Source organism: Pipistrellus hanaki (genome assembly GCF_964339955.1).
Source record: "Pipistrellus hanaki genome assembly, chromosome: 3".
Classification (NCBI taxonomy): Eukaryota; Metazoa; Chordata; class Mammalia; order Chiroptera; family Vespertilionidae; genus Pipistrellus; species Pipistrellus hanaki.
In genome coordinates, this window is record NC_140505.1 from 61,434,569 (window position 1) to 61,461,925 (window position 27,357).

The 27,357-nt window shown below is 34.1% G+C and overlaps 1 protein-coding gene across 11 annotated transcripts in view; it reads left to right on the forward strand.

Moving 5' to 3' along the window:
* Positions 1 to 27,357, forward strand: part of PCDH9 (protocadherin 9) — an 897,448-nt gene that overhangs the window by 329,001 nt on the left and 541,090 nt on the right. For 8 of the 11 annotated variants that reach the window (XM_084876514.1, XM_084876521.1, XM_084876518.1 and 5 more), the window contains one exon: positions 10,221 to 10,322. The exons of 2 other annotated variants lie outside the window; for them this stretch is intronic. In XM_084876514.1, the coding sequence (XP_084732640.1) occupies positions 10,221 to 10,322 (102 nt within the window). The remainder of the gene's footprint in view (positions 1 to 10,220; positions 10,323 to 27,357) is intronic. One more of the 11 variants, XM_084876519.1, reaches the window with a different exon arrangement.

Genomic DNA, 27,357 nt, shown 5'->3' on the forward strand with positions numbered 1-27,357 from the left:
GAGGAGGTGGGGAATCAGGAAACTGCATTGTGGTGGTGCGGCACCAGCATCCATTCCTTCCACACCCAACCCGGTGATTGTCGCCTTCTCTCTGGACCCTTCTGGGCAATTCAGGTCTTGGGCTGGGATGGGGAACCAGAGATGGGTGTTGGATGATATGGCCTCTTTCCCAGGGTGTCCAAGGGGCAGCTCCCTCCTCAGGGCCAGTGGCCAACCTCCCATGTCTAGTCCCTACCCCTGGCCGACCAGCCTCCCACAATCTCTCCCCATGGCCAGCAGTCCCCGATTGGCCCAGTCCCAAATAGGCCTTGCCTCGATGGCCCTGATCACAGCCCAGGCATAGAGACCTCACTTATGCATGAATTCATGCACCAGGCCTCTAGTTGTATAATAAAATAATTGTTACCTGACAAAGAACTATCATTCTGTATTCTTTTAAAGAACAGGGTGTAGAAAACAAAACAAACAAAAATATTTAGTGTGGAGAGTCCATCACTACACACCTGAACTCCCTCATATCTTAGGCTTATATAACTTTTCTTTGATACTAGTAAATTGGGCATATGATAAACTAATATGTTGTTCTCTAATAAGTTAGTTTTAGCACTATGTATTTGGCACTCTTTCATAGCTTCCCAAAATTTCTAACCAACTCAAAAGGTAAACTGACTTATCTATTCTTAAGCATGAATTACCTAGAATGAAAATGAAATTCATCATTTTCCTTTTCTGAAGTCTTTCAATTCAATCTGGAACATAAAAAGATTCATCTTTAAATCCAACTGAACACATCTAAAACAGGACCTCTTTAATTATGTTTGGAATTTAAAATATTTTTAGACAATCTATTTTTGTGTACTGAGAAGGATTTAGTTTTTCTTTCTCTTCAAAATATGAATACAATTAAGTGAAACAGATATAAAAAGTCTCAGGGATTTTATAATAACAAATAATATGATGAACTACAAAATAATTGTCTGACATAAAAACATAGAATGCATAATTCTGATTAACCATGGCAATGAAAGTTTCTGATGTCATATTTCTTAAAATATGTTTTGACAGAAGTTAGTATCTCTCTTTAAATGTCTAAGGACTTGCAAAGGCCTGTATTGCCTGCATCCATTTATTTAAAATGCAGAATTAAGTTGCAATGAACAATGCCTACTGGCATTAATAGAGCTTTGCCCAAGCAATATAGCATATAATCCTTTGGTAATTTAAAACCTTTCAATGTATTATTGCTTTGTGAAATGGCTTTACAGTAAGGTAATAATACAAGGAAGGGAACAATGGAGAAATTGTAAAGTATAGAACATTAGTGTTTGAAGTATACTTTCTGAGGGATTTTATTTCTGTGCATGCCTATAGCAACTGGGTCAAAAGAGGTGCATAAAACTAGTATACCATCCATGAAACATTTAAGGAAAATGTAATGTGCACAGAGCAGCTAAGATTTGTGGTCCTCATAAAGATGGTTTTGCATTGCTCTTCCTTGGTGAGTAATGACCTAAAGTTTTATCCAGTTTATCTATATTAAGTTAGAGACTTAGTAGTAATTTCTTACAAAGGGATTTATGTCTGGGTGTGAGGAAATATGTGGCCTTACACATGTAGTTATTTATTTAACAAGATTCTGTTCATCCTTATGCACCTGCCACCCCAGAGCCTCTACCTTGACAACTCTTTGGCACACTCAACATTCAATTCACAGAGGGCTGCTCTCTGGTTGCACAATTAGAGGGAACCTATTGAGTAAAATGATATAGGGTGCTACTATTAAATCCTTAATTGAATTATTCCAAATCCTACACAATTTCAAACTTACTCTTTCCTTTCTCCCCACTCTAACTAAATGTTATTGAAAAAAGGAGACAAAATTCAGCCTAATATAAGCATTTTCAAAAATGGAATAATTATTTTTGGAATACTAGTATATCTTTATTTCTATTTTTGACTTGTGAATAGTCCCTTAACAAAAGCCTTGAAAGTCATTGCATAGGAGGAAAAGCAACTGAGCAAGCATTCTCAGGAAATGGACACCATACAGGATTGCTAAAACTTTTTAGTAACCAAAGATATTTATGGCAATAAAATGGTTTCAAATACCACTTAAGCAATAATACAAAAGATAAAGCAATATCTTGGTTATGATACTTGGCATCTATACATTTCATTAAATTGTTACAATTGTTTGAAAAATGTCAGCCAGTCTATAATGGAGACCATTAAATTCTGGAGTAACATATGCAAAAGGAATTCCTAACCAAAGAAAAAGAAGTATATGTTTCATCTGGTACTTCAGCTTAAGCGACTTACTGAATTTCTTCAGACATTAATTTTACATTTTTAGATATTTTTTTCCATTTTTTTTTACTTAGATGTGTTAATATTAGGATAAAGTAGTCCTAATATCTTAACTGTTTTAGAACACAAGTGAAATGTATGTCATGAAACAGTGAATTGAGGTAAATGTTATACTAATGCTTTAAAAGTGACCTATTTGCAACAACAAAGTGCACAATAAGAAATACAACTTAGTAGCTGTTAATATCACTTGATCATGCAGAACTCTAATTGAGAAACACCAATTGGTCTATTCAATGGTCAGTGCCAGAAGTGTATATATCTTTTATCTTTTTATCAATCCCTCATGGCACAGCCAACTTCTCACTTTCATTGAGCAGTAGTCTGGCTAGTCTCTCTGCAAACCTGGGATTAAAGGGGAAGGCTTATTGCTACAGAAGAGAAAGTGCTATGGTGGAAGGGAGGAAAGGAGGTATATTAGAAACATGAAAACGAGGGAAAAAGGTCTCTGGATTGAAAGAATATCTGGAATGGATATTGTGAGAAGGATAGAGGAGAATTTCCACCATGTGAGAAAAGATAGCAGTTAGTTCATGGAATTTGGAAGCATATCTGGGTAAACTTATATACAAAAGTGTCTGCTACCCTGAAAAAATCACGAGGGTGGACTTGGCAAAGTCTACAGTAAGGAAAGGTTGCAGGTCAAAGGAGTTGAACAGGGGGACTTTTTTTTTTTCATATATGCAATAGGTAGATGCAAATGGATCCACTTAGGTAACATATCACTGTATGGAAGTTTCTTCCCGACAGAAGTTTCTAAGGGTCCAGTTGGAGAAACAAAGCATGATGGCTAAACCCACTGCTTTCTTCAATGCTGCTACTACAAATACTCAATCTATGGCACTAATGGATTTTATTTTTGGGATAGCACATGTGATGAAAATGCAGGTCTTGGGAAAGCTAATTTTGCAATGATTTTATCTGCTGGAGACAAAATGAAACAAAAAAGAAAACAGATACAAAGAATTTTTCACACAGAGAATTAGAAACCAAAACAATCTAGGTAAATATGTCTTCGTAAAAGTCTTGCATTTATTCATGTATTCTTCCATTTCACTTGAAATATACAGAAAATAGTAATGCTCTAGGCACTATATTTTATGCTGGAGATACATTATCAATAGGAGGATCCCTTTTCCTCATGAGGTGAGAGAAAGTAGAATTATATGTACAGGAATAGAGAATAACCTTTTTAGCTATAGTACTATAAAAGAAAAGCAATCATGTCCCTCACATGGCTTTAGAAAACCATGATCAACAAGAAGAGGAAGATTTACTTAAAACCAAGTCAGAAAGAACTTTATATCTATGTAGAACATTTATTTCCAAAGATGCACAATTATGGTTTACAAAGCCCTTTCATAATTATTATAAATAATCTCCTTGTTGTGGATGAAGCAAAATTTTTAAAATATGTTCTTATTGATATTAGAGAGAGAGAGGAAGGGAGAGAGGTAGAGAAATAGAAACATCAATGAAATTTCAATTGGCTGCCTTCTGCATGCCCATTTTGAGAATGGAGCCTACAATCAGGGTTTGTGTCCCAAGGAATCAAACTGGTGACCACTTGGTTCATGGATATAGGTTCAACCACTGACCCACACCAGCCAGGTGATGAAGCAGATTTTTAACAAAATCATGCTAATTCTTTTTCTATGTACTGACTTGTTTTCAGGTATTTGAAAAATTCAAAGACAGTTAAGAGAAATAGGAAAAATACTTGTCTCTGGTACCCTAAATTAACATATGCTAATATTTATGTCTTCAATTTTTAAAGAAAAAGTATTCTTGTTTTTAGAGAAGAGAGGCAAAACAACTAAAAAAAGGAAGACTTCCTGTATACTATAGATACAGTTGATATTTCTTTTAAATATTTTTGTAGTTCCCCTTCTTTTTTCTCATTCTACTTTAATAATCTCTATCTTAAAATTTATATGTATTTTAGTACTCTATATTTCTGTGATCTGACTAGCTATTTATATGGATTGGTTTTAAAATATATATTGCATCTTCATTTTAAGTAAAAATATATATTACCCATGCTGACTACCTACATGTTCAACAAAATCTGATGGGAATTTTCACTTTGTTTTAGAATATATTTAGTGATGACAGACAAATAAACCAATGGAGAAGGACCTCTGTATAATAGAAGCCTAAGTAACCTTTACAGTGGAATGACCAGAACAATTGGTTGCTATGATGCGCACTGACCACCAGGGGCAGGCACTCAATGCAGGGGCTGCCCCCTGGTGATCAGTGTACTCCTACCGTGGGATCACAGCTCAGACAGAAACCAAGCTCACAGCTGGTGAGTTTAGTGGCAGTGGAGGGAGCTTCTCTTGGCTCCGTGCAGCAAGGTGCAGCAAGCAGGCAGGCGGTAAGGAGTGAGGGATCCTGGACTGCGAGAAAGTGCAGGCCAGGCTGAGCGGGGACCCTTCCGCAGCCCAGAATTTTGTGCACTGGGCCTCTAGTAGAAGATATTAGAGAGATGGTAGATACAGACTCAAGGCTTCCTGATTTGAGACAGAGTTTTAGAACTCTCAATTATTGGAACACATTTTTACAAATGGTAAGAACCTAGTAAATGAATCCCTTAAAATATGAGCTTTATCAGTAAAATAATACGTGCTTTGGGATGAACATGTATAGGAATGTTCTAAGTGTTCTGCCCTTGTCTGCTTATAAGTGAGATATTGCCCATGTGTCTAATTGAGAATGTATTTAAAAGTGAGGGCCATTGGAGAACATACTTACTGAGAAAATACTCAGGCCTCATCTTCTTCAGACTTTGCAGTTTTAAATTTTTTTTTAAATTGTTTATTAATTATGGTCTCACATAATTGTCCTTATTCCCCCATTCCCATCCCAAACCCCTCCCTAGATATGCCCCCCCCCAACCCTCCTTGTCCATGGCCACTGGCTAGGCCCATAAGTATGCACACAAGTCCTTTGGTTGATCTCTTTCCCTTATTCCCATCTTCCCTTACTTTCCCTCTGAGGTTTGAGAGTCTGATTGCTGGTTCTCTTTCTCTGAGTCTGTTTTTGTTCATCAGTCTATGTTGTTCATTATTTCCTCTAGATGTGTGAGATCATGTGATCCAAGAAATACCCTTGTCAGAACCTAAACTGCAACAAGCCATAACGGTTACGTTGAGAGGCAAATGCAGTCTGTAGTGAGCTCCTTTCTGGGCCAACAGTTCTTTTGCGTCCCAATTTCAATGCCAGATAGTTCCTTATATGTACATGCCAGCCATGATATTTCAGATCTGGTTGGTGGACAAATGGTGGTAATGCAAGTCCGCCCATCTCTGGTTTGGTCCTGGGCGTCCTTCAGCAACCCGCAGCTGCTGTCTGCTGGTATGCCGAGGCATTGTCAGCATCTTCCATCTCTGAATTGCGTCTCTTCTGGCTTTGCAGTTTTAACAATAACAACAACGCAAACAGTTAAACTATTCCATAAAGAGAACATGAGAGGTAAGAAAAAAACCGATTAGTTAATGTTGCCTAGGAAAGATAATGACATAGGTGATCCAGAAGGAAGAAGTTATCAGGGTAAAGCAAGATGAGGACTGAGAATTGACCTTTGAGATGCTAATGTGGACATCATTGGTGATCAGGATAGAGGAGTATCAGGGGCATGAGGTGGTGAGAATTTGATACATGTGGGCTCTCCAAAGAGATGTATGGAGAGACCTTACAGACAGCAAGTACAGACGGCTCTTTAAAGTAGCTTCTTCCTATAAATGTGAATTTCTTATCAATCTCCAGGGCATTTGTATAAAAAGTTTTACAACTCTTTATAAAAGGGCTTCTTAAAATGGGTAGGAAAAAATATTTAGATGGAGTAGTTAACAACTAGAATTGTTATTTACTAGAAAATATAGAACAAAAAACTGCAAGGCTACTGCCTCTATAATGATTGCACACAATTTATAACAGTGCTATTAATTCTTAGCAAGCAGCATTGATTTGTAAGAAGGTGGAAGGAGGAGTAGAATAACAGGGCATATTGCTGCTATAGACTTGGGTGGAAAATGTAAAGAACAAATCCTCTTTTAGCAAAGAAAACAGCGGTGTCATTTATTTTTGTGATTATTTTCATAATACTTTTGTTGCTTTTGCTACTATTGATATTTTTCTCTTGATATCATGGCTGTGAAATGCTTTCTTAGAATTCTGTGTCAAAAATGAAAGAGCTAATATCCCTGGTAATGAGGCAGGTTTGAGCAGATATTTCTATAGGTAGTTAAGGACAATCTCTCAGGAACTGCAATGGATGTTATGGGGGAGAAAAGTCATATCCATGCATTTAAATAATGACTATCAATTGTAGGTAATGGAAAACTTCAAATTGATTTTAAAGAAAGAACAAAGGTATTTACAGTGATTTCCTTTTTTTTAAAAAAAATCCCCACCAAGAATGTTTTTTATTGATTAGTTTAGAGAAGGAAGGAGAGAGAGATAAAAACATTTTATGTTTGAGAGAAACCTCCATCAGTAGCCTCCTGTAGAAGCCCCCAATCTTGGTATGTGTCCTCATTTGGAATCAACTGGGAGGCAAAATTTTGGTGCACAGGACAACCTGCCAACCAACTGAGCCACACAGGGCAGGGCTACAGTGATTTCCATTAACCTGACTGCTGTTATTGAGTTCTGGACCTCTCAAGTTTGATTTACATATATTTTCTGCAATATCAAATCTGATTAAGTAAATCTAACTTAACTATAATTTATTATAGAGTTATTCACATCGAATTTGGCAAACAATTTTTAGTTGGTGAAATATTGTTGAGATGGAGAGACTTGCCTGATTTCCACAGTAATATTTCAAATGCCCTCATTTTGCTTATATTGTAATCCCTTAGGTAAGTTAGGAGAGAGGGAATGATATTGCAACTCATCCTTGTTATCTCCGATGTTTATAAAACACCTTTATTTGGTAGTCATTAGTTGGTAGTCATTTTTTATATTAGGTCTAATTCTGTAATTGTTTGTCATTGCGTCTACTGTCAAATTTAATGCATCAATAATTTCTGTCCCCATTCTCAAATTTGTCATCACATACTTTACAGTTAAAGCATTGTCAAACTCACAGGCCAAATCATGGGAATTCATATACTAGTCTTTGCATATGCTTTTCCTTCTGGCATGGATTCATGCTGAGCATGATTCCCTTCCAGGCTCATTTTTCAAGACTTTGCTCATGTGTCATGCCCACGAGTCCAGTCATTCTTTCTTCTCTGCCCCTTAGCTACCGGTGCATACCATTTCGCAGTTTTACATATTGTAGTGCTGTTTGTTTCTATACATGGTTTCACTGTTAAAATGAGGTTATTACAAATAGTAAATGCCATATCTGGGTGAACCAATAAAATTTTGAAACATCGAAAGCACTTGGCAAATGACTAATAAAAAATAGATAAACAGAGTATAATATGTAAATAAACAAGCAAATTAATGGACCCATAAGGCAGATATGGCAGAATAGTAATTGCCTAAGTTTTGTCACTTAGGGTGCATTTCCTTGGCAAATTTTTGCACAAAGGGCATTAGATACCTCTGAACCTTTGTCTTTCCCACCTATTAAAGAAGGATCATGTTTTCTACCTCTGCAGAGGGTTAATGTAGATAATATATAAAATCTTGTATTTGTAGGTATAAAGTATTGAAATATACTGGGTTGTATTTTGTTCAGATTCAGAGGCATTATGAAATATGTCCATGAAAAAAATAGCACCTAGTCCATAATGGGTTAAATAAGTTAAAGGAGGAAGTGAGGACAAAATTTACTATTAATGTCTTGAGGGCCAGATGAAGAAATGTTAACCTTAACCCAGGGATCTCAACTCTGACTGCACATTAGAATTGCCTGGATATTTAAAAACTATTTTTGCCTTAGCTATAAATTTCTCCAGTGTGAGTTGGGGTTTAGTCATGAACATTTTTTGGAACTCCCCAGGTAATTCTAATACAGCCAGGGTGCGAAGCCACTGCTGGGCCACAGAAATTGAGAAAATGTTTCTAGGGAGAAAAACTGCATAATACATGAGATGTTTTTAAAAGATTAATCAGCATGAATAGATATGAGGAGAGGCTAGGGACAGGAATTGAATGATTAAAATGTCTAGGAACATCACAGATGAAAATAACTGTTTTAAGATCTAAACATTTTTTTTGAAAGCTAAGGAAGTCAGTGATGAGAAATATCAGAAAGGCCTTCATAATTAACAGTGAAGTGGTTTAGACAAGCTTAGTGTCATTCTAAGAATTAATATTGGCAGAGCAGCATTTTACAAACGACATGTAAAAGTTGCTTAGGTTGCAAGCAGAGGTTAAAATGACAATTGCCATTAGTTTAGTTACCCGTAAGGAGTTCCTAAGGGAGGTAAGTTTTGAACAGGATTGATGGATATTGTTTGTGGAGAGGACAGGCATAAAATAACGTTTTTCATGCCAAAAGTTTCTAATATAGTTTTGGGTTTGAAAGTCATGGCTTCCTAATCTTCCATATTGCTATTTCTCTTAACAAACAAACAAACAAACAAACAAAAATACATGGTAATTGATATATTAAAAATCTAATGAAGAATATCCTGGAAATCTTTTTAATTTCTTTGCCCCTTTTATGGCTTTAAAATTATTTCCAAGTAATTATGAAACACTTAAAAATATAATGCATTTTAAATTGTATTTAAATATAAAAACTGGTAGTCTCTAAATAAGAGTATACCAAACTCAATGTATTAAAGCCTACAACTTATTATAAAACATCTTTATTATCCATTTTATAACAAATTATTCTTTGGGATGGGGAAAGTTAAATTTCATTAGTGGATAGAAAATGCAACATATTAGTTTGAAAAAAATATTGTTTTTCCTACTTATGCCATAAAATTCTGTGTGCTTGTTGTAGTCTTATGGGAGATGAATGGTTATATATCAATGATGAATCCATATTGAAGCACTACAATATCTTTTATTAAAGAAATCTTAGAAATACCAATGTGATGTTTAATAAACAGTCAAACAGCAATGCTTCTAAATACTCCTTGTCTTGAATCTAATAAGAGATTTAAGAAGAAGAAAGTAGGATAGTAGAAAGTACATATCTTATTTTCACATAAAAACTCATGACGAATATTGAAAAGAGCCATGTTAGTATTTTAACAAAGAAAGGCCAAGTCATAACTTAATAGCTTATGTTTTACAATTCATATTTATTTCCAAATGAATTATTTTAGTTAACCTGTTTTTAAATATATATTTGGTGCAGGAAAAAAGTGAAGTAATATTTTTAGACCTTAAACTTTTTAGTTTTTAATTTTTATCTATTTCAAATGCATCATTTATAAAGGTCATGCATGTGGTAGATAGGGTATGGAATGTGGTCCCAGAAAGCTGGGTAGCAGCCCAACCTTGTTAAAATATTTGTTTGCTTTATTTTTGTCATCTGTAAGTGGAAATAATATTTATGTCACAGGTTAACATAATATATATATATAGAAAGAGAGAGAGAGAGAGAGGATGAATCTCTCACACATAGTAATATATGAGGTATTAATGACCTTAGCTATTAAGTATGTTTTAGAAACTAAAATCATAAGCATAATAAATCAATATTGCATTAAAATAGTAAAAATAAAATTTATTTTATTTTTATTCATCCTTGTTTTATTTTTTATCTTTTTTTATAAAGGCACAATATCATTGCATGTACCTATGAGTGTAGAGTCAACCAGTGTTAATTCAAATTGTATTCCTTAATTAGTTTCTTAGCAAACAACCATGTCTCTCAATAGACACTCTAAATGTGGAGTAGTTTGTCACAATTATTTGGTAATCTCTTTCAGTGTAACTCACACAGCAAAAGTGACAATATTCCTGTCACTCCTCAGAAATGTCCCAGCTCCGCGGGTTTCCACATGCAGGAGAATGAAGAAAGCCATTATGAGGTATGCCACATCTCCATAGAGACCATGCTAGTACTGAGGAACTTGCATTTGCATAGTTATTTTAAATACTATAAGTAAAATATTATAAATATGTTCTTTGCTGATCTTTTTATGTTCATACTTTTATACTAGTACATTTTTACCAATTTTAAGTAAACAATTTTTTTGGGGGAAGCGAACAATCATCTTTTTATTCTTTAGTAATGGCCCAACTATTAAATATGGTATAGTGTTCTTGTCATCGGATGCAAAGTGTTGATTTTTACCTGTTTTAGAGAAAGTTATAGGAGACGTGTTTTTTTTTTCTGTTATATTTTTAAATTAATTCATCTTTATTAATTGAGTTAAAAGATACATCTTTAGTTGAAAGAATGATTTACTTCATCTTCTACATTCAAAGAAGATGGGCAAGACAATGATGTTTAAAATAAACAAGCTGAATTGGAATTTTCATTAATATTTGCATTTTCTTTACTTTTTTTTTCTCAGCTTGAACCTTTATTTCTTTGAATTTTGATTTTAAAAGAAGAGTCTTTGCTTTAGCCACTGTAAAATGTAGACTTACTTCCTTTTTGCCTGTTATTTTAACATGGCTTGATGGAAAAATCTGTATCCTTTCATTAAAAAAAAGTGCTATAAAACACATAACATTTACCATTGTAATCATTTTTTTAAGTGTAAAATTAGAAAGGTTAAGTTATTGAACAATAAAAGATCTGTATTTGTAGGAAATGTGTTTTAAGTTTTAAGACTTAACTATAATATTAATGCATACATTTTTGTTTCACTTATTTTCCACAACTGTAACAACATGTAGACAGATGGATAGATAGGTAGGTAGACATATAGATGATAGATAGATAGATAGATAGATAGATAGATAGATAATATATGTATGTGTGTATTAATGTATATTCTAGTTTTTCATTGAAGCTAGGTGTTGTTTTGTGTGTTTTTTTTACCATTCCCTTAAAGTTATAGAAAATATTTTGATTATTATTAGCAGAAAAGGGTTGTTTTGTACTTGTTTTTGCCAAGTATAGGGATCTATCATTTTCAGAAGCATTGATAGTAATATAAGTCTGACACATTATTTTGATTAATACAAATTGTATTGATAGGAAACTTCTTTATGTACAATCCATTAATTGAGGTAGAAAAGGGCAAAGTGATAATTTGTAAGTTTTACCTGCTAATTTGTCATCCACATATTTTTCTTTATGTTTATATGGATCTAAATATTAAAAAATCTTTCTGAGGTACAGCATATATTCATTTTCTTATTTTGGTTTTATTTTTGTCTTTATCTCTCTTTTTTCCAAAGTCTTACTCACATGACAGTTGAGAGAAGAAGCATAATTTTTTAGCCCTTTAGGATTTTTCATCATCATCATGTATATTTTAAGTGTCTAGAAGACAAGAGTTTCTTCCATTAGTTACCCTTAATTCATCTAATAATAATGCAATAACCCTTACTCCGTGCAATAATAAATAAGTTTTATCCATAAATAAAGTCACATACATCTTTACAAAGTCTACTATAAATGTTCTGAAAGCCATTGAAATCCAAGTAGTTTTCAATTTCTAAGAAATATATATATATATATATATATATATATATATATATATATATATATAATTAATATATTTTATTGATTTTTCACAGAGAGGAAGGGAGAGAGATAGAGAGCTAGAAACGTTGATGAGAGAGAAACATCAACCAGCTGCCTCTTGCACACCCCCTACTGGGAATGTGCCCGCAACCCAGGTACATGCCCTTGACCGGAATTGAACCTGGGACCTTTCAGTCCGCAGACCGATGCTCTACCACTGAGCCAAACCGGTTTCGGCAATTTCTAAGAATTATATTTTTATAACATATTCATGCTTGTGTTTTTTGAGTAAAGAAGCTCTACTACCCAGACATCTGATTGCTCAAGATGCTTTGGGAAAACTGTTTACTGAAGATTACCTTATTTTTTGTAGAGAATTTAAAAGATTGATAATGAAAATAGTTTTCTAATAGCCATGTGTTTTTATCCCTAGGTATTATATAAATCCAAAAGCACACAACAGAGTTTGTACAAGGTTTATTTAATTTAAGTTCTAGGCAATGTTGACAAGAAAAAAAAATGATACTCAGAGCTATGATATTAATTAACTAGTATATTACCATTCAAATGATCTAAGAACAAAACAATTAAACCTAAGAAGCACACAGAACAATTTGAGTCTCTCCTATTGCATTGTTATTCATTCACATTAGGTGAAGTATTTTCCACTGCTTGGTTTGAAAGTGTGAGTCAGGACTAGCAGCTTCTGGCTGTAGACAAGGAGGAGCATAGTCCCTCGAGTAAGATTGTTCCTATGTATTGTGGCATGTGCTTTGATGCCCTGGCTTTAAATACAGCCCACAGTGAACTAAAAACTGGACAATGGACAGCAAACATGTTAAAGTATTTTATTTCAAAATCAGTGTGAGAAAGTTGGGGTTGTGTTGTTTTATCTTCGGTGTACTTAAAGACTGGCTTAGCCAAAACCATTTTGACTCAGTGGATAGAGCGTCGGCCTGTGGATTGGAAGGTCCCGGGTACGATTCTGGTCAGGGTCATGTACCTTGGTTGTGGGCGCATCCCTAGTGGGGGATGTGCAAGAGGCAGCTGATTGATGTTTCTAACTCTCTATCCCTCTTTCTTCCTCTGTAAAAAAATCAATAAAATATATTTACAAAAACAAAACAAAAAAAAACCTACAGTGGTATATTTCTAAATAAAGTACACAAAATTATTTTAGGAGTCTCTTATCTCACAAATTATCATTTAATCATATCTCAGACCCTTCCTAGTCTGAATGATTTTAGACTAGGTCATCTATAAAGCCCTCTCTCTTTAGTGTACTCAATCAAGATGTTGACAACAACTAATACTTTTGGTGCATTTACCTAGCGTCAGGGTCTATTTCAAACATCTAAATTTTTTTTTTTTTTTTTTTTTTTTTTTTTTTTACTGATTTCATAGAAGGGAGAGGGAGAGAAATTGAAACACCAATGATGAGAGAAAATCATTGATTGGTTGCCTTATTCCCAGCCCACATTGTGGATTGAGTCTGTAATCCAGGCATGTGCCCAGACTGGGAATTGAACATTGACCTCCTGGTTCATTAGTTGACTCTCAACTACTGAGCCACACGGACTGGGCTATTTCAAACATTTTATGTGCATATTAGGCCATCATTTACATTTATTCCTTGATTATTTAAAACTGCTCTTAACCATGATATGACTAGTTTCTTAAGTATATGTTTTTTAAATGCAGAGTGATAATCTCTGATGTTTGTTATAAAATAAAACCTAATGATAGAAGAGATGCCAGTTCTGGAGTTACATAAAGTATCATAGGAGAAAGAGTTTAATATAAATGTTTAATATCTGCAAACCAGTAATAAAATTTTAATAACCTGTTTCTTAAAAGTTATTAATATAGTATTAATCATTCTTAAAATTAATAACAAAAGGTAATTATAATCTATAAATTGGTGCCTGCAGTATGCTCTTATGATTTTTTATTTTATTGAATAATGTGCTAAGCCTGGTTAATGAATGTATATTACTAATTTTTTATTTTCTTACAATTTAATCTTTTATCTTTAAACAGCTTAATAAAGTAAAAAAGGAGGATTTTGTTGTTTTTATCATAACAATATTTAATTTAATTCTACTCAATGTTTGAGTAGGTCTCATTTTGCATCAATTGACATTGATTAATATGAATGAATTTATTAAATTTGTATTATGACATTAGATACAAAATAATACCAAGGTTGATATGACTAGCAAGGTTTTAATCACTTTTAATTTATTATTCTTAGCATATCACTCTTAACTTAGATATAACAATTATTGCTTATGGAGAAATGTTAACATCAGGTATTGGGCAAATTTTGCTCCAGACATTATTCTAAGCACTTCATATGCATTATCACCTTTATCTAATCTAAGATATTATTGAGTACTTCACTTAGGGCAGTAAACACACCATTCAATATACAGATGATGTATTGCATACCTGAAAATTATATAATTTTATTAACCAATGTCACCTTAATAAACTCAATTTAGAAAACATGCTTCATGTACAACTAAGAAAAAATATATCAATTAAGCTCTGATAAGTTATTATTAATGATTCTATATGTATCCTCTGCTTTAAGATATTTTAAAATATAGACAACACAGCCGAAACCGGTTTGGCTCAATGGATAGAGCATCGGCCTGCGGACTGAAAAGTCCCAGGTTTGATTCCGGTCAAGGGCGTGTACCTTGGTTGAGGGCACATCCCCAGTAGGGGATGGGCAAGGGGCAGCTGATCAATGATTCTCATTGATGTTTCTAACTCTCTATCCCCCTCTCTTCCTCTCTGTCAAAAATCAATAAAATATATTTAAAAAATAAAATAAAATAAAATAAAATATAGACAACACATATGTTATCATTGTTAAAATATAGCTCATTTAATCCTAACAACAACTTCATTAGGCATATTATTATTTTTCCCCCCATTTTACAAATGGAAAATGAGGCATGCAAGATTTACATAAACTTTCCAAATTAACACAGATAATAATTTAGTGGAGCTGAAATATAGACACAACAACATGGCTTCAGAAAATGCAAGGTTAACTACTCTGTGATAGTTTTTAAAAAATCACAGGCTCTTTATCAAGGACCATAGAGATTACATATTCATACATCTGACATGTAACTTAAAGATGAGAAAGCTGGGGTAGCTTGCCCTAGGTCACAGAACTAGCTAGTGATAGCCTATTACCAGATTAGAAGTGCATTCAATTTTTCTAGACAAGTGTCTAAGAAAGTGGTTCAAATTTGAAACGTTTCTGAAGTTTGATTTAAAATTTAAGCTATCATGTTTAACTTTTCTCTTTCTGGCAGGCCTTCTGTCATTGGGTACACAAAGCCCCATAATGGTTAAAATAGAAGCAAAGGAATCAATAAGTGCACATTGTTTTCATACCATAGATGCATATTCCCTTCACTACGCATCTGTGAGCTATACATTTTATTGCCATTTATTTCTAATATATTCAAATCGCCTTACCCATGAGACAGCATAGAAAGGAAGCAGACAGAGCGTTCAGCACCTATATTCTGCCTTCTGTAGGAAAATGTCTCACAGTTATTGGAATTCACACAAGACTGCATTTCAGTATGAGTAGCTGTTCCCTGACACTGTTTTTGATGCTTGAGGCAGAGTGTTTTTACAAAATGGTCTAGTGTTCAGTGTATGAATTTTTGAGATAAGAGTTTTTCCTTGTAGCAATGAAATCTGGAAATCAATGTCAGATGGAAATCTTAGCTCTAAGAGTTAGGGAGATTGGGGGAAGAGCTTTAAAATAAGTGTGAATTTCAGCCACCAGACTTGGAAAACATGGCAGTTATTGCAAGTGTGAAATTCACGGTGCAGATGGTGGGTGGAGATAGCCCAGGACGGACCGCGGCTCTACGTCTCTAGACCCAAATTGGGAAAGTCATTTTGATGAAGGAAATATTTCTGACCTTTTACAACAGTTTACAACACAGGTTTTGCTGGATTCAGAAATTCTTAAGAAGTTATAGCTGATTTCACAAACATTCCAATTGTGGCACTTGATAAAAATATTTGATATAAAATATATCAAATGGAGAGTGAGAAGAGTATGTCACAGGGAAAGGAACTAAACCTACAAAACTATTACTCCTGCTGTGTCAGTTACTTCACATTTACAGCCTTATTTAGGACAATAGTGTTCAGGTAAGTATTATTTCCCTCAACTAAAAATGAGATAATGCGTGTATCCTGAGCTTGGGCACACTGAGAGGTTTATGAGTACACTGGGCTGTGTGTTTGTAATGTGACTCAGAACACCTCTCTTTTAGTTACCATTACCAAATGTGATAGGAACAAGATGGTAACATTGTCTGGTACTTTCATACAAAAAAGGAGAGATATACACCAAAAACAATATTGCTTATATCTTACTTGATTTTGTTTGTTCTTTTTTTCCCCTTTCCTGGACTCCTTTCTGTACTTATCACTGATAAAACTTACTGCAACTGACTAGTGAGGGTCTAAGTAAACAGGACTTGATATTCATTTTACTATACATACTTGATTTTTTTTTGTTCCTGATGTCTTAAGTAGTGATATTACCCATTAACTTTTAATAAATAAATGTATTCAGTACTTAGAATACTAGGTATTACAGTTGATATCACCATTTAAATTAAAATAATAGCTTTGCCATTTGGTTATAATGTGTGTTATATTTGGGAGTAATAAAGGTTATTGATTTAAGAGCTTTTCACTAATAATACTAAATTAATTTACAAGCCAGATTATTTGTGTTTTTTACTTCATAAGAACAAATGTTTTTCTAAACAAATGGGACTACATCAAACTAGAATATGTCTGCAAAGTGAAGGAAACTATCAACTTAATGGATAACATATTTGCAAATGATACATCTGAAAAAGGGTTAAAATCCAGAATATATAAGGTACTCAAATAATACCAACCCCCCCCCAAAAAAATACACAAATAAACAACAACAAAAAAACACAATTCAGTTAAAGAATGGCTAGAGGAATTAATCATTTTGTTAGCAAAAAAATATAGGAGACAAACTGACATATGAAAAGGTGCTCTGCATCACTAATCATCAGAGGATGCACATCAAAACCACAATGAGATATCACCTTTCACCTGTCAGAAAGGCTATCATTAATAAATCAACAACTAACAAGTATTGGTGAGGATGTGGAGAAAAGGAAACTCTTGTGCACTCTTGGTGGGAATGCAGATTGATGCAGCTACCATGGAAAGCAATACAGAGTTGCCTCCAAAATTATAAATAAAGCTGTCATACAATCAGCAATCCCACCCTTAGGTATTTATTTGAAGATAATGAAAACACTAATTCAAAAAGGTATATGAGCACCCATGTTTATTGCAAAGTTACCAGTGATGGTTACGATATAGATGCAACCTAGATATTCATCACTATATGAAGATAAAGAATAAATATTATTCCACAATAAAAATAATGAAAATTTTCCATTTGTAATAACATGGATGAGCCTACAGGGTAATATACTAAATGAAATGTCAAACTTTTTTCTTTCCTTCCTTTCTTCCTTCCAAAATATCCTGCAAATATATTAGAGACACTTATATTATTGTATGCTAAATTCATCAAGCTGAGCATGCAATCATGTTTCTTTGTGTCTAGATGCTATTGTCTAAGGGTCATACTCTTACAGTCAATGCTACTATATAGTATAAGCAGTGCTAAAGTGAGGTACGTTTCAGAATCAAAAAGAACACATAACAGCAGCAATTTAACCAATAGAAGAAAATGATTACAATATTAATGTAAGACTTGAAGGAGCCTACCAGGTGAATGATCAGGAGTGGAGTGATATGTGGAGGTAGAAAAATGAGTAGATTTCTCAAGTAGTCTGCATGTGTGAAGGCCAGGTGTTAGGAGAATGCATCATAGGGTTGAGAAAATTTCACTGGATATTTCTCTTTTCAATCAGAATTCTTTCCTGGTTTCATTACCCAGACCTCATCATGCTTCAAAATGAAAAATTTTAAACCTTACATTACTTGATTAATGTGATATCTACATACATTTCTAATTATTGAGAATGACAATATAATATTTCTCAAAGTGTGTTTAATACACGACTTTAAAATTTATAAAATGTAATTTTGAACTTAGATATGTATATTTATAGATACATTTTTTTTTACAGATTTGGATTTTTATTTTTTTCAATATATATATTTTTATTGATTTCAGAGAGGAAGGAAGAGGGAGAGACAGATAGAAACATCAATAATGAGAGAGAATCATTGATTGGCTGCCTCCTGCATGCCCCCCACTGGAGATCGAGCCTGCAACCCAGGCATGTGCCCTTGACTGGAATCAACCAGGGACCCTTTAGTCTGCAGGCCAGTGCTCTATCCACGGAGCCAAACTGGCTAGGGCATAGATTTGGATTTTTAAATCAAATTAAATATACAATAATTGCACATGTACTATATGTAAATATATAATTATTAGAAAAGAAAAAAAAACACAAATCTGATGTAGGGTTGCATCTTTATGTTGATGTATAAATCTGATTTTATAAATAATAATGTATAGCCCCTTATTAAAGAAAATACATTGTTTTCCAGAGGCTAAATAAATGTATTTAAATAATGAACTCCACTGGAAATTCATGGAGAAGTTTTCAGTTGAATTCCTTGTATTCTAGTAACAGATATAAATGAGCTGTCAAATTTTCTAACAGATCAATATATTTTTTTCAATTAGTTAACCCTATATAAAAGATGGCCATCACCTTCTTCTACTTTTTATTAAGCATGTTCTGCAATTTCTTCCTCACCACAAAGCAAGTGGACTTGGTCTTATTTATAGGAAGAGCCGCACTTGACAGATTTGTGGAGGGTGTCAGCAGTGGTCGCAGGCTTGATGGACATCACTAAAACTTGCTGTGGCCCAGCTCCTGTTAATTAGTTGTTTGAAGCCATGCTGTGTGCCACAGGCATAAGCTTGTCACCAAAAGACATCTTTGCCATTCAGAGTGACAGCTGTGATGCAGCTGTTTGTGGAGGGAATGGAGTGTACAGAGAGAGAAGGAAGGACCTTTTAAATAAGTGACAGCCATAGTGTCTTTCACAGAAGGATTCTGAAGATAATAAAACAATCAAAATGTAGAATATAAAGAGGTGTAAATCAATTACCTGGTGAATCAGCATGGAATCCACACATGAAATGACAATAAAAATACCAGACTGTGAGAATGAGAGAAAAATATAGCTTCCTCATAGTTCTTTATAACTCAACTGAATTGTATGTTCCTGTGACGAATATAGGCAGGCATTTGCTTATGGAACTAACATACAACTGTGGGGTTTTCAGTAGATTCTTCACATCTTTGGATAATAATGAGGAAGCCTGCAAGAATGTTTCTTATTTAAACTCCATATATAGAGTACATGGTCACAAAATTTATTGGGATGCTAAATATCATAGGATACTGAAGAGAATAAAAGTTGGAAGGTATAAAAGTAATACCAATATATGTGAGAGGAGGATAGAAATGGAAAATATAGAAAATTGATATAGGAAGTGATAACTTCTTTTTTTTAAAGTATACTTATATTGAAACAATAATGAATAAAATTATTTTATACTCATTGATGATTGTGAACTATGAGATCACTTTTTAATTACTATTTTAGGATTTGGAAATCCAAAAAAAAAGTCAAAGTATCTATTGTTAGAAGACCATATTGACTAATTCAATTAAATCAATATTTTTCACATAAGCATTTCATATTATAAAATACTGATTATAATTTCCAAATATTCAACAAGAGTGTTTTTATAAAGAATACCTAATATTTCATATAATAAATTAAATTGTCTGTATATATTGTAAGATTTGTAAATATGTTCTACATTATGATGTAAGCTACAGAAATTCTGATAAAAGATTTAAATTTGAAATGGATTTTTGGATGGTTTGTATATTTTTATAATATAAGTATCACTATTTTACTCAATAGAGATATCATGATTTAAAGGAGGACTTATTAGATATTGCTTGGTATGTTACTAAATTCTGGAAGGAAAGTTGGTGGACTTATAGCCAATCTTATCTGCTCTATAGTACTTAAAATTGTGGATAGATACAAGAATGTTTTGCCTATTAAAATTGTTTGAGACACTTTTTTCTTCAAAAGAAAAACAATACAAATAATAAAAGTACATAATCTCATCTTTGACTTCATTTTAGATTTTATTCTAATCTTATATAATTTTGAGTTTTAAGATGTTAAAACATTTACAAGTAGAAGCATCATAGAATATCTCTAATTATTGAGGAGGAGTTGCCTGAACTTACATTTTTTCTCTAGATAGTTCTAACAGTAAATGCCTGTGTGTTGTGTTGCATGCATTAAATATTGATTAAATACAGAATGAATTAACTAGAGGCCTCTTTCAATGTCATTTTACTTCTTCAATTTTAGAATTATAGGAAACCTAGAAGAGCAGTCAGTGACTACAGCATGTTATGAGTGACATAGATGGATTCTGGGCTAAAACCACCAGGAGAGTCATATTCAGCAGGTCAGGAATGGAATCTGAATTTTTGAAAAAGAAATTATGAATATCTAATGGGTTTTATGTGTAAGGTGAACAGGACAGCTGAAGGCAGATTTTAAATAATGATCAGTAAATTAGGTCATTAATAAATTAGTGTCTTGCAATTTGAGGATCAGCACCAGCTTTTTCTTAATAGATAGGAAAAGAGCAGAATAGAAATAATTGTATAGAATTGAATAAATAGGTTACAACAGAATAGAATGAGGAGACAAAGAAATGAGATTAAGAAGAAAATAGAAGATAATAAAAATATTGGAGTGGATAGCATAATATAATCATTAAGTATTATTGTACATATCTTCTATTTCAATTGTATATGTTTCTGTACGTTTGAGTGTTTATACTGTGCTTCTATGTTAAATGGATGGTTTATTATGCATCACTGTCAAAGTTTGAAAGCCACTGTTCAAAAGTAGCTGACACACACCACTTTTAATTCATTAATGACTTCAAAAAATGTTTTGATTATATTAACTGAATGAACAGCTCTTCAAGATAAAATATACTATAACTGGCTTATAGTTGAATAAAGGAAAGCAGAAAAAGGCAAATGACATGCACCCTGTTACACAGCAAATAAGAGGCTGTGGCAAGATTCACATCCAGAGAATCTAGTATAGGCTGTGCTCTTAGCCACTGTTCTAACACTTCTGACAAAGATGGTGGCAGATTCAGGATTTGTGACCAGCCTCCTGACTCACAGTATAATATAGCACTCTGTCACTTCATCAGCTACTGCTCCTGTTAGCCTAAATACCAATCACAGGTCAAAGTTTATTGGCCTCATGGATCATTTGGCCATAAAATGTTCCCTAAAAGAAAAAAAAAAATATATATATAGCTGAGTTTAAAAAGTTCTTTTTTCAGTAATGCATCTTGGTGATTTTTAATAAGATTAATATGCACTTAGCCAATTTAAGTGTAAAACTATTAAAATATATTTTAACCCACTCACTGATAAAATAATTTGACTATAAAATCATATTCCAAGAACACCTATTAATATACCCTATATAACCAAATTTGATAAATGCTGGCCTATGTCACCTTTAGGCTAAAATTAATTTCCTGAAGTTAAAATTAATACTCCTAACATTTAAGTAAGACCTCAATTTTTAAAATATGATACCTGTCATAAAATAAGACAAAACGATAAATGAACATGTGATAACAAAGCTTTGAATATGTGCATATTATCCACACACTTGTTATCTAAGTAAACATTTATTTATTTAGTAAGTTAGTTAGTTAGATATTAGTTAGTTAGTTATTAGTTAGTTAATCCTCACCCAAGGATATTTTTCCCATTGCTTTTTAAAGAGAGGGAAAGGAAAGAAGGGAGGGGAAGTAAAAAAGCCAGAAAGACATAAATCGGTTGCCTTCTGCACCCACCCTGACCTGGGCCAGTGATCAAACCTGCAATCCAGGCACATGGCCTTGTCTGGGAATCCAATTCTTCAGGGATAAACGTGTTTTTTTTTAATTGCTAAATCTACCTTGCTTTTTAGACAACATAATTGATGATATATGACTATATTTACATATACATATTTTTCAAATAATGCATTTTAATGAACATAAAACCACACTTTTTTATTGTTAAATTCCTGCTTCTTTTGCCATTGTTATTCATTCAATGTGTGTTCTTTCTTTTTGTTTTTTTATGTTTGTTTTTTAAGACAGTGTATGGACTTTATTATAAGTATGAGGCCTTCTTTTTTATGTCTGATAAGATGTTTTAAAATAAAAAATAAAATTATTTTTTTAAGTTTCTATGTATTGTACTTTACAAAATAATAAAAGCCAAAGTCAATGATATTTTGAATAAACACTACAATACAGTGAAGGATGACAGAATAGAGCTTAAATTTGGGTCATAGGCAATCCTCACTTTTTGCCATTAATGCACAAATGTTTGAATTTTATATATAATGATATTTTTAAAAATTTTAACATATAAAAAACATATATTGGTCAAAAGTATATTCTATAAAATTCAAGTACTGCTTATATATGAAATATAAATAATTTCAGATTGGCCACCAACACTAAACACTAGCCAGTTATATTTTAGATTTATAAGGTAATATGAAAATAGAGGAAAATTTATTAATTTATTACTTTCTCAATATATTTTAATAATTTAATATGCCACCCTAAATGTTTTTATCTCAGTATTTAAATAAAGTAAGAAGACTGCAATTACATTCAATCTTTCTTTTATTTGTTCTCTAACTGCAGAAGGTGGCTGGTTCCTGATATCCAGGAATTACACTCTCCCAAATAAGTTCATTCAGTGTCAGCTAAAGATTAAAAAAGCAGGCCAAAACAAAGAAACAAACAAACAACCCACAATGCATGCAGTTTTGATATCACCTTCTAAATTAATAAAATTCATACTTTTAAAATATGTATTATCGTAGCCCTGGCCTTTTTAACTAAGTGGTTAGAGCACTGGTCTGTGGATCAATGGGTCTTGGGTTCAATTCCAGGTCAAATCAATGGAAAAAAAAAAAAACTATCTTCAGCTAAGGATTTTATACATATACCTGTATATATCTATATCTCTATAGATATAGATATAGATATGTAAATCTTTAAATGAACATTTATGCATGTGAGTTTAACCCACATCAATAAGAGATTTTTTAAAGCATTATTAAATGAAAATGGATTGTATTTTTTGTAAAGTGATCCCATGTCCTTCTACCATCTAATAGCTCTATTTTGTTGGTGTGCTGGAGGCCTGATGCATGAAATTCATGAAAAGGGTTCGGCCCTCTCAGCCCTGGCTTCATTCAGAATGTTGCCTGGACATTCTACTATTTGGTCTAATTAGCATATTAACTCTTTATTATACAGGGTATTTATTTCCATCTTTTTGGCCAACAAGCCAAGCTGCTTTCAATTGCACTTTTTCACTGAATTAACTATTCTGACTTGAATGGGCATTTATTGGCACAATAGCTACTTAAAACATGGATAATATTAAATTTCAGCATATCTCATCGACAATTTAAACAACTTGTAGACGTGCATTTTACCAACATTTTTTGGGGGGTAAAAACACAACTTTGTATTATTTTCAACGTGAGATCTGGTTTGTTTACTCATTTAATGGGATTATTATTACAGAAGACATTTACCAGTTGAGTTTGTGGATGTAAGAAAAGTCCAAACCTGTGGAGAAATTTTATGAGTTTATTTGAGCCAAACTGACAGCAATTGCTGGGAAGTAACATCTCAAAGGACTGAGAAAATGCTCTGGAATCTGGCAGTTTTACACCTTATTTTGTACATTAGAATCAAAGGGGAGGGCATAAAGGGGCTGCATGAAATCCATTGGTGATAGATTAGGGAAGCAGGAGAAAGCAAAGCAGGGATATCTCTGAACCTGGATAAAAAGTTAAATAGACACATCCTTCTTTCACATTGGTAGGTATAGGATAGTCAACAATAACATGTAGAGCACAAAGAGATGGTATGCATAGGAACAAGAGAATAAAGAGGGTTTCTTTGGTCTTGCTCTAGAAAAGGGGATCGTTCTGACATTCCAAAAGCATAGTATTTAGACAATAGATATATATGCTCAATTAAAGTAAAGATTGACATTTGTTAAGGAAGATACTGGCCTAGGACATGACTACCTGCCATGACTTGCCTTGGTTAGGATGTTTTAACTTTAGACTATCCTTTGTGGTTACTGGAGATCTCTGAGTTTGTAAGGCTACCATGCAGGCCTCCCCTGAGCTTTTTGGTATGTGTTCCCTTTTTTATCCACAAAACCATGGAAAACTTCTGCTTAATATGGTAAGGAAAAGCAAGAACATTCTGAGTGAGTCTAATCCTGATTGAGCATAGATCTTGAAAACACAATATGAGTATTATTATAAGTGAAACAAACAATGAAAAAAGAAGAGGGAAATATAAATTATAAACGGGGATTAAAAAATAGAAAAAAAATTGTGATAGTATGCAATGTGATACTATGCAGTAGTGAAAAAAAGAATACATTGATGCATGTAATAACATGAATGAATATCCACAGTATTATGCTAAAAATCTTTTGTGAAAAAAAAAAAAAGAGATAAAAGGCTACATAGAGTGTGTTATAATTTCTATTACATTCTGGAAATGGCAAAGCTGTAGTGGCAGACTCAGATTAGTGGTTGCCAGGAACTGTGGCCTGAGGGTGATGTAATAACTACGAAGGGTCTCAGAGGAAGCTTTTGAAGGGAAGAAGAGATTCTGTAACATGGTTGTAGATGTAGTTTGTCTAAGAAAAATTATAATTGATAGAATTAAACAGACAAAGGAGAGTTTATTCAAGAATATTAACCAAATAACTTACATGCATATGTGCATAACCTATGAACACAGACAATAGTATGGTGAAGGCCTGGGGCAGGGGGTGGGGGTGCAGTCTAGAACGGGTCAATGGGAAAAAGGGGGCATCTGTAATACTTTTAACAATAAAGATACATTTTAAAAAAGAATCTTGAAATGGGGGAGAGGGAAGTAACTCAACTTCTCTGAAACAAGTGCAGGAGAGCTTTTAAGTATTGGGAAATAAATAAGCTAGTAGGAAAATACCGTGAGATGTTAGGAGGTAGGTAGTGATAGGCCGTCTGTGTTTGCCAATGCTCCTTACCAAATTTAGGCTCCTCGCCCTCTCACAGAGACTAGGAAAGATAAATGGTCTCCATCTCGATGAATACAATTCAGAGGTCTTTGAGAAAGACATTTCTGAGTTGTAAAACTAGCAAGAAAGGAGAGTAGAGTTTCATCTCAAAAGGACAGACACAGAATTTATAACTGCAAGGAGTTTTTCATTTGTTTTTAGCAAATGCTCTAAGGAAAGGGAATCTAATGCCTAGACTCAGAAACAAGACTGTAAAGTTTAATCAAGATGAGGAGAATGTTAGGGCAAGTTAGCCAGGTTCCAAGACTATGTCTGTGTGTAGAATTCATAGAACTCTGCTCCTCAATGGGTGAATTTCACTGTATGCAAAGGATATCATTGTAAGCTCAAAAGTTCTCACATTTAAAAAATGCAACTGAAAAAATGTCATCACTGGTGTAGAATGAGAGCAGTAGAATCATGATGTCATAGAGAAAGGAGAAAAATGACATTATAACCTCACAGGAAAATACTAGCAAGTCCCTTTCTCCTCCTTACATGGAATATCAAACATCTTTTACAAATACTATGATAATTCATAAATCTAATGTATGCTCAAGATAGCAGGTATCAACTCAGAAACACGAAATAGCTGCTATAGATAAAATGTTTACTTGCATCTCTTTATGTTTACTGAATTATTAAGAAAAGCAAGAAGCTTTTACCCAAAAAGCATATTTGCTTAAAATCAATACATGGGTATATCCATATGCCATCCCACACCTACTACTCTAGCTTCAAAGAATGGGCGCCATTGTCCTCTCCTTTCAACAACAACTGATGTACGCAGTTATGATGAAAAGCATCGCCGCGGGAGTGAACTTAGCTTTTTGTCATGGGCCTCTTTCTCAGAATGCAACAGTATAGGGTCAGGGGAAAAGAGGGAGTTTCTATGTGTTGGCTGTTATACAGCTGACAGCTTTATTTTAATTCCAGACCCAGAGAATGTCTCCTCTCCTTGTAGTGATGATCGGAGGGCAAAGTTCTCATTTCCACCAGGGAGCAAGGGACAAAGGGGAGGCCATCCACAGCACTGGGGTTACCCGGGGCACAGCATGCCTTCTGCGTCTTGCTAACAGGATTCGCCAGTTCCTCTCTCCCCTCCCTTTAAGTCATTTCATTGGAAATCCAAAAGGCTCATTTAGCAGCACTCCTCCGCATAAGCATCGGAGAACCAATCAATCAAAACCAAATACTTCTTCTCCAAGGCGTCCCCGTGACCTTGAGAAGTGTGACAAATGACTTAAGGGATGGAACCGACAGAAGTTTCGTGATAAACCAGACCATTATGTCCTGCCGCGTGATGAAGAGAAATAAAAATGGAGAGAGCCAGACATACGTTTAGTTTAAATAAGACTCGATAAATCCTGTAACTGCTGTGTACGGCCTTGGCCCCGGATCAGAGGTGCGCAGCCTGCACAGCAGTCAGGGCTTTCTCCATAAACCTCAGCCTGCTATGGTTCTCACCGCATTTACTTTCCCAATACGAGAGTGCTTTACAGCTATCTACTCGATTACGGCCAGAGTTCCTAGCAGTTATTGATAACCACACCGCAGACTCTATATCTCAGCCAGCAGAGGCGGGAGGAAGGCAGTCGGCACAGTGAATTTCCTACCCTGGATATATCTCCCCGAAGCAGGAAGCTGATGACTCAGTTCTACAATGGGGCTGTGATTCTCACTGTGGTGGAACTACTTAGGTCATTTTTATTTTTAGCTCCCTGGCACAATTATAGACAAGTATTGTAGGAAAATAATCTCATCTTCCGTGAGGAGGAGCCCTCACAGCTTTGAAGAGGTTCTAAACGCCTGGGGAACTCATCAACCCCACCCAGTGCCCTTTGGGGTGGGGGAATGGGAGATAAAAAATGTTGTTTGTGAAAAAGAACAAAGTCAGGTGGCAAGGCAGTTTCAGTTTATCTGTCCCACGCTCTACCCTCTCTTTCTAAGCTCTGCCTCGCTTTTCCTTTGCTATGGCTGCTACGAAAATCCGCACTGTTCCCAGGATCGCCTGCCTCTTCAAAACCCACTCTCTGTGATTCAAGTATTTATTTCCTGCATGTGAGCAGAGCTAAGTTAGGCAAGCGAGCGTATAGTCTAGGAGAGTGACAATTT